The sequence below is a fragment of the Esox lucius genome, chromosome 14 (assembly GCF_011004845.1).
Source record: "Esox lucius isolate fEsoLuc1 chromosome 14, fEsoLuc1.pri, whole genome shotgun sequence".
In the NCBI taxonomy this organism is placed as follows: domain Eukaryota; kingdom Metazoa; phylum Chordata; class Actinopteri; order Esociformes; family Esocidae; genus Esox; species Esox lucius.
The window spans coordinates 15,414,277-15,430,453 of record NC_047582.1 but is presented as its reverse complement, the minus strand read 5'-3'; the positions used below and the strand labels follow the sequence as shown (position 1 = coordinate 15,430,453).

Genomic DNA, 16,177 nt, shown 5'->3' with positions numbered 1-16,177 from the left:
TGGGTACGACCTTCAGTAGCTACATTATAGGAAGCCTGAAATAAAACAGTTCTGGTAGATATTACGATTTGTTCAGGATAGAGAAACACTTTGCTGGCTGCATAATTCTCTTGTCTTTTCACTTGACAAAAAGTCAGTTATTGTCACCTATATTGATAGTTACTGTATCAATGTCATTCACGAATGGCTAATAAGCTGTTAAAACGGGCAGTGGCAAAAGCCATACAGTTCATAGATGCTATTTGTGGTGGAGGTAAACTTAAGAAAAATGTGTCAGTTTAACACAATGCGTAATGGTGTCTAGCGAAATATTACTGGCTAATAAGCTTTTAAAACGCCCAGTGGCAAAAGCCATACTGTTCATAGATGCTATTTGTGGTGAAGGTAAACTAAATAAGAAACGTTCCTCAGTTTAACACAACACTTAATGGTGTCTAGTGACATTGAAACTCAGCATGAAGTTAATGATCTAATGTTGGAATGCCTTTCAGCCGATGTATTGCTCTGTGGCATAGCAGTTAAAGACACTGTCTCGTGCGTGGAGACCCGGGTTAGAATCCATGATGGGCATTTGACGATCATCACTTTTTATATTGCGGGCCGGCTGAACTAGGCTTGCCTGGTTTCTTGTTAATCCTAACAAAAATGTTCATGTTTGCCCTAACTATGGCGGAAATATGGCCTTTTCCTCGCAGGGATTGGTGACTTTTGGTAAGTAAAGAATGAACACAACTTTGAGAAAGACACCCAAAAACACATCTTTTTAATGACAACAGCCATGAATTAATGGGAATGCTTCAATTGTCAAGGAAGTATAAACAACAAACATGCTTTTGTACACAACCCTGCCACCCCCGCCATAAACCGTAAAGCATTGGCCAAAAAACAAGTGTTGTTTCAGACCTGTAATGTAACGTGAAAAGACAGTTGACGCAATACACTGACCTTTAGATGGGTTGTTGATTAAGTCCTATTTAGGCGAATTTCCCACTGCACGACATGAAGTCAAACCAAGCCAGCAGGGACACCCAAACCCAAAAACATCCTGTGTCAGTTTCACTTAATGTCATTTGGTTGGAGTACTTTGCTCCAGAAGATTCAACATCATTGGGAGCAGATTTTTGATTTCCTAACACAATGGCAAACAGTTTTCTGAACTGATATATGAAACAACTTGACGCTTCTCTTGTCCACGATTTCTTCTTTTCAATTTAAAATGTTTTTTTAAAAAGATTGCTATAATGATTGAAATATGGAGCATTATATTGTTAGCAACATGCAGACTAAGGAAGTAGAAAATGTTTCTGTTTTGTCTATTGGTGGTTCACTTTTGGAATCCAGTCCTGGAAGGGTTCCTTTACCTTAATACTGTACTTTTATTCAGGTGTACATTCAAACAGTATTGTTAAGAGATTTGAAAAACCACCTTCAATATATGACAAATATGATTGTTGGTAACTTTTATTTTTAGGGTTGTCTTTGTAGAAAGGCTCCAAATGTAGTTTTTTTTTACTCTTGACAAAAATGCACACTTAATAGAATGTTGTATTGGCAAGTCAAATAGTAAAATTATGAAACTGGGAACAATATATGGACTTTTGAAAGTTGGAACTAATATCAAATTAAATTGGTAAATTACACATACCTTGCCTGGGGACAGACATTCGCTATGGGTAGATTGCCCTTGGTGAGGGATGGCATCGTCAGAAAGGATTTATTTGTTTTATTGCGTTCTATTTACTAGTCTGTCAAGTGGGGTCAGAAGCCTGCAAAAAGCTAACTCAGGTCGTCAAACGAGTGAGCGTGTCCTCATGCGCTGAACTGACTGACTTCCTGGTTGGATGTGCAGTGTGGAGGGAAATCCGAATGGCCTACCACTGATGGGAATCAGTAGATTCCAGATGCAAATTCTTCTAAATGATGGTCTTCACAGTGTTCCATGTCACATGAAAATCTTTAACATCTCTGTCCTCATCTGTACCTTTCAACATTAGGTTTTAACATCCTTTTTTTCTTTTGTAAAATCGACCATGGCTGCATTATTCAACCACATTTCAAGACATTTGTGAGGAAGTCCTAAAGGAACATCTAATTTTATTTAGGGCTAATCCGAATAATCTCAATTAAAGTCAGGTGACATCAAATTACCTTTGTACATGCTTTGGAAAGTGTTTGGTTAAATCTGAACACATTTGATGCTCCATTAGAAAAGGTTTTGTATATTTAAGCAAACAAGGCAGTTAGAGTTAATTTATTTTATCTGAGGTAATTCATATTATCCCCAACTTAAAATCACTTTGTTTAATGTCAGCTGTAAACACTGAATTGAAAAAGCCTTCTGCTCGACAATACTTCTGACCCCGTGCTCATTTGGTCAATCTGGTTTACAAGCATTTGGAACTGGTATGCCCAGACAGCCCATTTTCATCAGTTCATTTTCAGGTTTAACATTTGGTATTGTTATTGGAAAAGGTAATATGTTCATGTGAAATGACTACTTCCCCTATAAACCTCTGTGCAATGTCGTTCATTGCATAGCTCTAGGGAATGATAATGTAATTGTTTCTCATAATAGATTACAAGTACCCCTCATTTCATGTGTAAATTACCTATTTGGTGTGTGGTACAGCTGAGTCGACTAGATAGCTGGCTGGTTGATTGAATGATTGTTTACCCGGGTATATGCAGTCAGGCAGAGGGCTGATTGAAGCCACAAGAGTAACAGATTGTTCTCCATGTTAATAACATTAGTCCCCTCCCAGGTAATCAGCCAACCCTCCAGCAGTACTCCAATCCATTCCCATGCACCCCTGGTCACCTCAAAGGCTTTAACAGTTATTGGATGTGATAATCATTATATTCCAGTGTTGTTTTATAGAAGGATTTTCATTCCAGAAGGATGAGACTTGGTAACCTTTTGTATTTCAGTAATGCTGGTTTGTATTCTAATATTAGAAATGGACCGCCCATAACTGACTATTGAACCCCAATTGTCAATTCTGATAGTAGTCTTGCATAATCAGACCGTGTGCAACAATGCTAGCTTGTCTTGCACACTCAGAAAAAGAGAGAAAAAAAACTGTTCCAGGGAGTGTTCTCTTCGGGTTCACTACTCTCGAATTTGGGTATGTGGGGCTGAGAATTTAGCTTTATGGGATCCAAATCTTTATTGTATTTCCTATAATATAAATACTGTTCTGCTGAAGTGTTTTTATCTTGCTACAGCATATTTTTTTACTTATTTTAAAGATTTTTTTAGATGCCTAAAGTGTTTTCCAAGTTAAATAGATTAATCATCATATTATGAAATGTGTTTGCCAGCTTAACAAGAGGCAGGAATTAAAATGGATGTCGTGTACAGAAAGAAACCAACATCCCCAGTTTGGTTGGAGGCTATGTGCTAAATGCAGGCACAGTGTGAGAAAGCGTGTCAGATGAGAATGAGTTTTTCGGGAACATTCTGGGTTTTCTGATGTTCCTATGATGAAGCACTAAATCATACACTACATGTACATCTATTTAGAATTTAACTCTTTCTAGTCTGTTCTAAACCTCTTGCAAGCTTCATCAGTGTCCTAAAACAAGTTTTCATTGGGTGAAAACACATTGCTGTTACACTGGATACTTTCACTATAACAGCATTGATTTCCCCCACTCCACGTATGATGTCTTGGCCTTCCCAAGGAAGGAAGGGGAAACAGCTAAGATGGATCTAATTCCCTACTATGAGAAATAGCCTGGTAAAGAAGGAGCGAGATAGGGCTCGGGAGAAGATGGATGCAGTCTTCTGCTCCCCAGTCTGGCGTCATAAATGACCTGGCCATTGATCCACTATGGCCTGTGATTCCCCACACATTACTCACGGGCGCTGTTTCATCTAAGAACCCAACGAGAATTAAATTATATTTGTATGCTACCAACAACCTGATATTCCTGACACATTTCTTCTCTCCAGGGGATGTGGTGTACCTGAAGTACATAAACAGTCTCTTAGTCATCCAGCCTGTATGTGCCGCTGGGGTTCAAACACGTTATTGTTGTTTGCACCCAGCGTTTGATATCCATAAAGGGTTTATGAATTCCAACAGAATTTTGGAGAGTCTGTTTGGAAAGGTCAGGGTTAATGTGTGTTGTGACTTTTTCATGGCCTAACATCTGGGTCTTCTAAACACAACAGGAAATTCATTCTGCAGAGCAACCAGCACAGCCATTGTGGAAAACCATGTTTTTCTTTGGAAATTCTCAACCATATTCTGAAAGGTCTGGTTTATGAGAGGGTGAAAGTCCTGTGTCAGAAAACAAAATAAATATAATGGGGTGGGAGATGATGCTTAAGGTCAGAGGAAATGGAGAATGAAATCAGTTAGAATGGAGGTGGTAATGAAGGCGTTTTGCTGCCTTCTGTGTTGCGCTGCCCTGGGCTCTTTCCTCCTTGGCTGTCAACAGGCTCCGCTCTCAGCTCTCTCACTGTTGATGACACAAACCAGAGTTACTCAAATGTCCAGCTGTTGATTGTCAATGGCACGGATGATATCAGATTGTGGATTAAGGTGGATTGGGAAGGTGGGGGCATCAGATTTATAATGCTTGTGGTCTGTGCCTGGTATTGAGAGAAACCGTAATGTCTGAGCATGGTACTGAAAAACAGTAGTGTGTAACCTGGTCCTGAGATACAGTAGTATCTGACCTGGTACTGAGATACAGATGTGTCTGACCTGGAACTAAGAGACAGTAGTGTCTGACCTGGTACAGAGAAATTATAGTGTCTGACCTGGTACTGAGAGCCAGTAGTGTCTGACCTGGTACTGAGAAATGATAGTGTCTGACCTGGTACTGAGAAATGATAATGTCTGACCTGGTACTGAGAGACAGTAGTCTCTGACCTGGTACTGGGAGACAGTAGTGCCTGACCTGGTACAGAGAAATGATGGTGTCTGACCTGGTACTGAGAAATGATAATGTCTGACCTGGTACTGAGAGACAGTAGTCTCTGATCTGGTACTGGGAGACAGTAGTGTCTGACCTGGTACAGAGAAATTATGGTGTCTGACCTGGTACTGAGAGACAGTAGTGTCTGACCTGCTACGGAGAGACAATATTCGCTGGCCTGGTACTGAGACAGTAGTGACAGTAGTGTCTGTCCTGGTACTGGGAGACCTCAGTAGTAGGAACATGTCCTCTTATGTCTTTTGTCCATTGATGCACAATCCTTTTTATCCAGCTAAAGTGGGTTCTGCTACATCCTTTGTTTCAAGCTAAAGTGGGTTCTGCTACATCCTTTGTTTCAAGCTAAAATGGGTTCTGCTACATCCTTTGTTTCAAGCTAAAGTGGGTTCTGCTACATCCTTTGTTTCAAGCTAAAGTGAGTTCCGCTACATCCTTTGTTTCAAGCTAAGGTGGGTTCTGCTACATCCTTTGTTCCCAGCTAAGGTGGGTTCTGCTACATCCTTTGTTCCTAGCTAAGGTGGGCTCTGCTACATCCTTTGTTCCTAGCTAAGGTGGGCTCTGCTACATCCTTTGTTCCTAGGTGAGGTTGATTCTTCTATGTCCTTTGTTTCTAGCTGAGATGTGTTCTACTACTGCCTTTGTTCCCAGCTGAGGAAAGTTCTGCTTCATCCTTTGTTCCCAGCTGAGGAAGGTTCTTTTACATCCTTTATTCCCAGCTGAGGGTTCTGCTTCAATGGGCCTAGTACTGTCAAGACATTTCTCTTCTCTCCAATTCCTTTCCTTTTCCGTCCTGCTTCACATTCATCATGAAGCTTTTAAAAGGACTTCCTTCCAGTTGACTAAAGTTCACTGGTTTTCTATTTTCAGAAAATTGACCTCTGTGTGTGTGTGTGTGTGCGTGAGACAAAGACATGGAGAGAGACACAGAGAGATAGAGATGGAGATCCTTACACACCAGATTTCGGAGCTGTTAATACATGTTTTGTACTGTGGGGTGAAAGGTGGAGGTGGTCTTAATCACAACCATTTTAGCCATTCTGAATCCCTATTGTACCTTTCCCTCGACGTTCTAATATTCCAATGAGCTCTCTTCCTGTAACAGTGATGAACCTTTCTAAAAACCTCTAGTTAGCCTATTTAACGTGGCACTTAAAACTGGGTCACGTTTAAATTACTTTCTATGGTGTGTGTTGTGGCTTGATCTAATAAAAAGAGTGCTCCGTGCCCTTATATCAGGCTTTGGGGTAATGCTATCAGATTAACATTTGCATAGTTCCCCTATGTTTAATTCATGGGGTGTCTGCCTCCCCAATTAGACTGAGCAGGGCCTTTCCTTTGACTGGCTTTAACATCTGTGCGACCCGGAAGTCTGCCTGTTGTCATGGGTAACAGCGGTCCGTGGCCCTCGGATGTCCTCCAGGGTGGCTGTCCTCACAAACACACACACACAAACAATCACAGGGTGTGACCGTCTCCATAAACCCAGAGTGTTGACGAGCATAGGACCAGGCCTGCTGCCTGAGGATTAAATACCCAGCATGGACCTCGGTGGACCAAATGTGACATCACTTAGCATAAAACGTCAACATACTGTAGGATTTACCTCAGTAATAGAGGTGACCTGCTGTAGGTTGCCCAGACACATTACACATAGCCTGGCGATTAGCAAGAATGCACACTGTCTCTCCCTGTCTGTCTCTCCCTGTCTGTCTCTCTCTGTCTGTCTCTCCAATCTGCAGTGTTTTCTTTACCTGTTTTCCAGAGGTGTGTGGAGTGAGTGTGGCCAGTCTGTCTGGTTGTCTGTCTACGGTTTTCAGTGAATGGATCTCTCACAGACAGCCTTCCCTCTCCTACTAACTAAACTAACCCTTTACCTGGCTGACAGACTGTCTGGCTCTCTATCTGATCCACTCCCTGACTCATGGGCTGTCTCAGTCTGTGTGGACACATCTCTTCATCTCTCCACCCCCTGTCTCTCCACAGACCTTTCCCCCAGCTTGCTTTTAGTTGCTCTGCGCTTGTTCTTATTTTTTTTTTATCACCCTCTGAGTCAGACACAACAAGCCCTCTTCCCCACGGGGCTTGTTCTCTGACGGCTTCCCCCCCCATCCTTTTCACTGACACCAAAGCGCCTCAGTTTTGCCAAAACAACCCCCGTCACCCCTGCCCCCCCCCCCCCCCCCCCAGATCTGCTTCCCTTCATTCCCTTCTCTTTCATTTCAGAGTGTTCAGGTTTTTGAGGAAGCTCTAATTTGTATCTCGTCTTTTCCGAAGCCGTGGGGAGGCAGTGCACGGGAGGGTTATGCTAGCGCTGTAGCGCTGGGGTAATGCATTATTCTCTGTGTGACACGCCACTAGGTTCTGTCAGAGGATGACAGCTCTTTGTTACCTGTTTCCTCTTCTCTACTCTTCATGTCACCCTCCTCTCTTCCCAATTCTCTTGTGCTCACCATGCCAACAAGTCTTCTTTCTTTCTCTCTCCAGTTGTTGACACAGGCACACACGTTTTAATTCTTAGATTTTCCAGAAATCCATTTTCCCTATCCCCTAACCTCAATATCCTGACATTTATGCCTGAACTTAACCTAACCCTAACACCTAATACTTACTCGTACTATCTTAACCTAAAAGTAACACAAATTCAACGAACAATAACAATATGCCCAAATGTAAAAATGAATTTAAAACTAACCGCAGGAAATCACATTTTCTTAATGGGTCAAGTTCTACAAGGTTTGTTATCCTTGTGAGGACCTCTTGGTACTCTACTACTGACAGTATAGCAAGACCAGCTCCTCACTCTCTGTCCCTGTCTGAGCTCACAGAGAGCTGTACTGTACTGTAGTCAGGGAGTAGTCGGGTGTCTCTTCTGTTTCTGAGGGTGGGCAGGTCAACCTGGTGTCTGTTCTGTTTCTGAGGGTGGGCAGGTCAACCTGGTGTCTGTTCTGTTTCTCAGGGTGGGCTTGTCAACCAGGTGTCTGTTCTGTTTCTGAGGGTGGGCTGGTCAACCTGGTGTCTGTTCTGTTTCTGAGGGTGGGCAGGTCAACCTGGTGTCTGTTCTGTTTCTGAGGGTGGGCAGGTCAACCAGGTGTCTGTTCTGTTTCTGAGGGTGGGCTGGTCAACCTGGAGTCTGTTCTGTTTCTGAGGGTGGGCAGGTCAACCTGGTGTCTGTTCTGTTTCTGAGGGTGGGCAGGTCAACTTGGTGTCTGTTCTGTTTCTGAGGGTGGGCAGGTCAACCTGGTGTCTGTTCTGTTTCTCAGGGTGGGCTTGTCAACCAGGTGTCTGTTCTGTTTCTGAGGGTGGGCTGGTCAACCAGGTGTCTGTGATTGATGACAGGTCCTGATACAGTGTAGAATCTTTGATAATTTACTTGAAGTGTCTCAGAGTGGTAACACAGTAGGCTACTCCCAGGTGTGTCGTGTTCAGGCCAGGTGTGTCGTGTTCAGGCCAGGTGTGTCGTGTTCAGGCCAGGTCTGTCGTCCATGGAACAGCTCACGCTGTTGTCTTTCAGTAGGCTTGCTCCATCATTAGAATGTTCTTCACATAGCTGCCCCGTGATCTCTATCGAGAGAGCCCCCTTCACTTCAACCACTGCCTGCAAATGTTAACTTTTATCCCTGGCAGAAGAAGAGGCCTTTTCTCTTCCGTTTGACGATTTTCAGACATGATAACCTTAACTAGTGAACTGCAAATGCCACGGCAGAGGGCCAGCCAATCACTTCCCATGTCAGAGTCCGGTGGGGCTCTTTTATGGGGATCAGTGCAGGGACTTTGTTCCGTGGAGATGTGCTGTATGAATGTAAATCAGTCTGCTGGGCTCTGAGGTCTGGACAAACAGGAGAGGCACGAATATCCAGGACAATGTACAATAACGTATCATAATATCAACCACATCGGGCCTATTATTGACTTTCAAATGCAGTGGTTCTCAAATACCAACAGAGCAGGTGCCAAAATAAATCAGCATGGAAAACATAGTTCTCAAAATGCATTCCATCACAGCTGAGAGGGTTTCAGGCACTAGGCTTTCATTAGGGTAAATACTTTTTGGTTTACAAAGCGTCCAGTCCTCCCTCACACCATGGAGACAGACTTCATAGTCTGTCTCCATGGCCACCAGTGCATCTCAACCCACACAGTAACACTTGATAGAATGTGATTCTCCAAATTGTCGAATATGGTTACGCCAAATATATGTAACTGTATACGACATTTGTGAATTGAAGAAATCGCCATGTTCCGTGACACAAATCCTTGACCTAACTAGGTAATACTATCACATTCGCGTGTGTGAGAGATGAGAAATAGGAACGGGCTGGGTTTTTATTGTTTTGTCCCAGTAATCATTGTGGTCTCATCATAGTGTAACATCTTATACTTACTGTTGTGTCTTTTGATCTAGTCTGATGTCTAGCGTATATTGCTCTCTCTTTCACCATAGTCTGATGTCTCTCTTACCTGTAGTGTTATAACTTGTATTTACAAAAACAGATGTACTGTAGAGATTCCCTTCAACGCACAAGCTAATTTAGGTAACTCTAAATCCCCAGAATGACTCAAATGATAAATATGTGCTATGGACACTTCTTATAGAGTTGATAAACAACAGCAGCTAGTGTATACTGCATAAGGCGGGTGGCTGATATTGAATGGTGTCTGACCATATCTATAATGGTTAAATCACTGTTCATTTAAAGCCTTATACCCTATTGCTGATTTAAGTCAGTGTTGCTAGTCTGAGGTACTATGACGTGACTCGCGTGGGTAATGCAAGGAGATCTGCTCTCTCCCTGTGTTACCTGAGTCAGTCCCTGCATCGCACTGAGCCTCGGGGTCACAGGCCGCCCGTCACCTAGTTTAATCATGCTTAACCAACATACAGGAAGGAGGAAGGAGGAAGTGGGAAGCCTGTCCGTCATAGGTCTGTTCTCTGAAAGATAACACGCTGATAGTGATTATTAAAAAAATCGTGTTCATGATTTGTATCAAGCTACAAATACTTCAACTGTTCATAAGAGTTACAAATTAAAAATATATTCTAACCACATTCATAATGATAACCTATTAGATTCTGGTGCACCGAAACAGATGCAAATGATTAGAACATCTTTTGAGAGACACTTGGTGGGGTTCCAGCAAGTCATAAAAATGTGATACTTGGTCTGGTGTGATCTTAGCCATATTGGTGGGTGGTGACATCATGCCAACATCGAAATACCTAGGCCCTTGGAAGAAAGATTATTGTTGCCTATGAGCCTGGGAGGGGTTACAAAACCATTTCATGTCAATTCTAAGTACTTCATTCCACTGTCTGACAGATTATCTACAAAGCGAGAAAAGTCCAAATCACTGGCAATCTACATAGGACATGTCATCCCAGCAAATTCAGCATAAGAGCTGACCGAAGATGCTCATAGAAGTCTCAAAAGAACCTCAGGGTGACATAAAGGGAGCTACAGGCCTCTACTGCCACAATCAATTCCAAAGTGCATGAGTCAAGTGCCAGAAAGGAACTGCACAAACTTGGCCTACATGGGAGGTCAGGAAGGAAGATGTCTGCTCTTAAAAAAGAATAAATCGACACAACAGATGTTTTTCCAGACAACACCTGAGTAAAGACCAAAATGAATGCAACAATGTGCTTTGTACAGATGAGTAAAAGGTGATTTTGTTTTAACTGCAATGAGAGATGCCATGTTTAGTGAAAACAAGACACTGACTTTGAACAGAAGAACATTACTCGAACCGTAAAGTATGAAGGTGGTGGTATTAGGGTTTGAGACTGCTTTGGAGCCTCTGGTTGTAGCCAACTTGCCATCACTGAATGGCTCAAAAAGAAGAAAGGGAGGGTTATCTAATGGCAGAGTAAAGACCAGTTCTCAATCCCATCAAATTGTTCTGGGGGAAAGTGGGGGAAAATGTATCCAAGTCATTTTAGCCAAAAGAGCTATTGAAGCTTGGGGTGTACCCATTTTTTTCACACTATGAACATGCATTTCTGTTGTTTTTTGATGAATAAATGATGTGAAGTATAACCTCTCAGTGTCATTTGTGTTAAATTGGTTATACTTATCTGTCAGTAGTGTGGAACTGAACTAAAACATATTTCCAGATAGGTAATAATGGACAACTTAATATTCTAATGTATAATTAATTCTGATGGCCAATCATGTCCCCATCCCAGGACATAATGTCCCAGGACCACTGAAATGGTTAAAACAAATCTTTAATAATCCCATTGCAATGAGTTAGAGCATTTCAAAAGCAAATGGAAATAAAATATGATGATGAAAATAAACACAAAGTCATTTATCTGACATGGGTAAATACAGTGAGGGAGAAAAAAAAGTATTTGAATCCCCTGCTGATTTTGTACGTTTGCCCACTGACAAAGAAATTATCAGTCTATAATTTTAATGGTAGGTTTATTTGAACAGTGAGAGACAGAATAATAACAAAACAATAAAAAAAAATGCATGTAAAAAAATCCAGAAAAATGCATGCTATAAATTGATTTGCATTTTAATGAGGGAAATAAGTATTCGACCCCTCTGCAAAACATGATTTAGTACTTGGTGTCAAAACCCTTGTAGGCAATCACAGACTTTTCTTGTAGTTGGCCACCAGGTTTGCGCACATCTCAGGAGGGATTTTGTCCCACTGCTCTTTGCAGATCTTCTCCAAGTTATTAAGGTTTCGAGGCTGACGTTTGGCAACTGGAACCTTCAGCTCCCTCCACAGATTTTCTATGGGATTAAGGTCTGGAGACTGACTAGGCCACTCCAGGACCTTAATGTGCTTCTTCTTGAGCCACTCCTTTGTTGCTTTGGGCATGTTTTGGGTCATTGTCATGCTGGAATACCCATCCACGACACATTTTCAATGCCCTGGCTGAGGGAAGGAGGTTCTCATCCAACATTTGTCGGTACATGGCCCCGTCCATTGCCCCTTTGATGCAGTGAAGTTGTCCTGTCCTGACACCCCCAAAACATAATGTTTCCACTTCCATGTTTGACGGTGAGGATGGTTCTCTTGGTGTCAATAGGCAGAAATTCCTCCTCCTCCAAACACGGCGAGTTGAGTTGATGCCAAAGAGCTTGATTTTGGTCTCATCTGACCACAACACTTTCACCCAGTTATCCTCTGAATCATTCAGATGTTCATTGGCAAACTTCAGACGGGCCTGTTCATGTGCTTTCTTGAGCAGGGGGACCTTGCGGGTGCTGCAGGATTTCAGTCCTTCACGGCATAGTGTGTTACCAATTGTTTTCTTGGTGACTAAGCTGCCTTGAGATCATTGACAAGATCCTCCCGTGTAGTTTTGGGCTGATTCCTCACCGTTCTCATGATCATTGCAACTCCACAAGGTGAGATTGACAGTTCTTTTGTGTTTCTTCCATTTGCGAATTATCGCACCAACTGTTGTCACATTCTCATCAAGCTGCTTGGCGATGGTGTTGTAGCCCATTCCAGCCTTGTGTAGGTCTACAATCTTGTCCCTGACATCCCTGGACAGCTCTTTGGTCTTGGCCATGGTGGAGAGTTTGGAATCTGATTGATTGATTGCTTCTTTTATCCGGGTAACAAAATGAGATTAGGAGCACTCCCTTGTCAGTGGGCAAACCTACAAAATCAGCAGGGGATCAAATACTTTTCCCCCTCACTGTATACAGTATGTATATAGTAAATAGCAATGGGAGGAACAGCAAAGTAATTTCCTAACATCATTGTAAAAAGCTCTATTGTTTTAACGGTTTTATAAACTGAGCAGAGAAAGAACATACTCTCCGTTCAGCTGCGGTTGATATGCTACACACAAATCTTGAGGGGAGTTTCTTTAAGAGGGAAACCCAATCATGTTCATCCTTTACATGACTAAACCAATAATTTGCTTCATTTTGCTGTAGTTCCCTGTGTTGTGGCAGGCCTGAGTACGCAGCTCACACACAGTAATGACTGTGCTGGTAGAGTAGGAGTTAGCCAACAAATTGGTTCAGCTTCGATCTGTATATTATTAGTCTATTTGTATACAATTTATTATAATTATTTGAAAGAAGAGTACCTGTTTAGCTTACAGAGAATAACTAGAAATGTACCGCTGCTGATTTATATAAAAAACATTCTTTATGCAAAACACTTTCTTCATCAATAATATGAATAAGAATCCAAAAGTGACTTTATAGCTATATGGAAATGTTTTAATCTATTCAAAGCAAAAAAAAAATTGCATTAATGCATTAACCTGCTACTCTCTCATGATGTACAAAATTAATAATTATGTGGTTCGGTAATTAAAAGGACATACCAGTTTACAGTATATAGCTGAGAAGAGATTTTCAATTTGTTGATATCATGGCGCATAGTGCCAACAAAATAATGCTTGGGTTAACCCTTAAAGCTTTATTTGTTTTGGGCTGCAAAGAAACAAAATCATTAGACAATATATTTTCGTACTGTCCCCATATAGTATGCTTTGGGTCACACTTCAGTTAAACTTCACAAATAACACTGTTGTCTAATTTAGAAAGCCATAGTCAATAAACAAATTAGTAATACTTTAATCAAAAATATTATTATTAGGATTGCAGTCAGTTTATAAAATGTATTTATACATTTTACAATGTGATACTTGGTGTGGTGTAATGGTCTGGACCAAGTTGATTGATGGAGTCAATCTGTAATGGTTAATCATCTGGAAAATGTGTGACTACAAACAATGTATTTAAAGTGTATTGAACATGACTGGGTACTAGGCATCCAAATGTGATGTACTGTGTATAAATGTGATAGAGTATTATGTTTGATGTCACATATGAAAGAACCATGTTTGTGAAATGGATTTGTAACGTGCACACAATAGAAACCTTGATGAATGTCATGTTGTCATTAACACTCACACTTATGGGACATGTTTAGCTGTAGGAATGTCTGAAAAGATTAGATCCAAAGCTAAACTACTGTTATGAAATATTTGCATACTGTGTTTGGCACAAACTAAGGTGCTAGCAATGGAGTGGAATTTCCAAGGTGACAGGAACTCCCAGTCCGTGCTGTCACAGATCCTCTCCGAAACTGTCACTGATGTCGCAGTGTTTCTCCTCTGTCCCTCACAGTTTCTGTGTTTGAAGAACATTCGGACGTTCCTCAAGGTGTGCCATGACAAGTTTGGCCTGCGCAACAGCGAGCTGTTTGACCCGTTTGACCTGTTTGACGTCAGGGACTTTGGCAAGGTGAGTGATGTTGATGTTGGTTGTTGGTTGGACGTCGTTGTGGCGGTGGCCCTCCTGAGTGAATGCACATTCAGGAATGGATTCTATTTTCTACCGATGTATTGTTGCTCCTGCTCCTCAGAAAATAAATGGTGCCACCTGTTTCTAGAAAATATAACCCCGGTTATTGTCTGAGTAGAATATGGGATGTTTTGGATGGAAACTGTAATTGGGACAATTTTTACAGCTCTCGGGAAGATTTGGCATCTGCAGCAGCAGTGTATTGCATTTCAGAAGTCAGAGCTAACGGAGTCACACTTCGGATTCAGCGCTTTGAGCGTCTGTCAGTGACAGTTTTTGGGTTAATATGCACACGTATAACGGGTAGACATTTGTGTTTGGATGAAAATATGTGCATGTAGATATATGTTTTATGCTGTTAAGTGTGTAGATTATACTTGTTTTTGGTGGAAGCACTGTGTTTTTGTGTTTGTTTGTGAGTCTGCTGACTCATTTCCAGGGGGTTTAGGATCACTTGGTTTGTACAACCTTCTTCACTTGACCTGTTTGCCCTGGAGGTCTTGGAGTGTGCGTGATACAGACATTAAACTCTCTTTACAGCTGACTGAGGCTGAGTTCCACATGGAGGGGGTTTTGAGGGTGGATATGCCGTGTGATTTGTGCTGTTAATCTATAGCCCGCTGCCATGCCATGATTTTGTTGGACTCTTTTTCCACTGTTGTGTCTACAGTCAGTGGAATTAATCAGATCAGAGGTATTTGTTGATGGCAGAAATGGCCTCCCAGGGCTACAATTTTTGTGTGCGGGGAATTTGGGCACAGGATTGAGATTTGTCATAGGTAGTTCTTCCCAAATATTTTGTTGTGAGTAATCACAATTTTAGAATGTGTTCAGATAAATTGCTGTGCATTATGTCAAAGACATACTGGGTTGTACATTATGGATAGTGTTTGTCTTGGATCGACAGTGATTTTCTAAATTTGTCAATTAGAACCGGATGTTGTGGCCCTTAAATTGAGTCCCTCACATTACCACAATACCTCACAGTGTCTATTTGTATTCCATGTACATTTAAACAGGATGTTGCTGGTCTCCTATAGTTTTAGCTTCTCCTAACATTGTGCTTTTGATTAAGGCACCAAGAAGAATATATGTTAAGTTATGCTACTGTAGCAGTAGCTCTCCTGATTGGATGGTTGGCCATCTTCAATAGATGCACCATTACAACCTAATACCTTTCTTTATTGAATGATTCCCAAATTCAGTTGGTGGTACCAAATTAGCTAGGCTACTGGCTTTATAGACAAATGCATAAGGTGGGCAAGATGGTTTGAAAAATATATTAAGAGATCACTGCAAAATTAAGAGACAAATGCAAAATTATCAGTTTCTCTGGTTTTAGTATTCATAGGTATGAGTTTGAGTAAAATGAACAGTTTTGTTTTATTCTACAAACTCCCAAATTCCAAATATTATAATTTGGAGTATTTATTTGTAGAAAATAACAACTGGTCAAAATAACCTCAGATAATGCAAAGAAAACTAATTAATATTCATTTTTCAACAACAAAATACTAAGAGTTCAGAAATCAATATGTGGTGGAATATCCCTGATTTTTAATCACAGCTTTCATGCGTCTTGGCATCCTCTAGACCAGTCTGTCACATTGCTGTTGGGTGACTTTTTGCCACTCCTAGCAAAAAATTTAAGTAGCTCGGCTTTGTTTGATGGCTTGTTACCGTCCGTCTTTCTCTTGATCAAATTCCAGAGGTTTTCAATGGGGTTCAGGTCTGGAGATTGGCCTAGCCCTGACATGGTCTTGATCTGGTGGTCCTCCATCCACACCTTGATTGACCTGGCTGTGTGGCATGGAGCATTGTCCTGCTGGAAAAAACAATTCTCAGAGTTGGGGAACATTGTCAGAGCAGAAGGAAGATGGTGTTCTTCCAGGATAACCTTGGACATGGCTTGATTCATATGTCCTTCACAAAGACAAATC

General features: G+C 41.5%; 1 protein-coding gene across 10 annotated transcripts in view; it reads left to right on the top strand.

The window, feature by feature from the left end:
- vav2 (vav 2 guanine nucleotide exchange factor) overlaps positions 1-16,177 on the top strand; it is a 168,938-nt gene that overhangs the window by 38,138 nt on the left and 114,623 nt on the right. For all 10 annotated transcript variants that reach the window (XM_010893934.5, XM_010893933.5, XM_010893932.5 and 7 more), the window contains exon 2: positions 14,061-14,177. In XM_010893934.5, the coding sequence (XP_010892236.1) occupies positions 14,061-14,177 (117 nt within the window). The remainder of the gene's footprint in view (positions 1-14,060; positions 14,178-16,177) is intronic.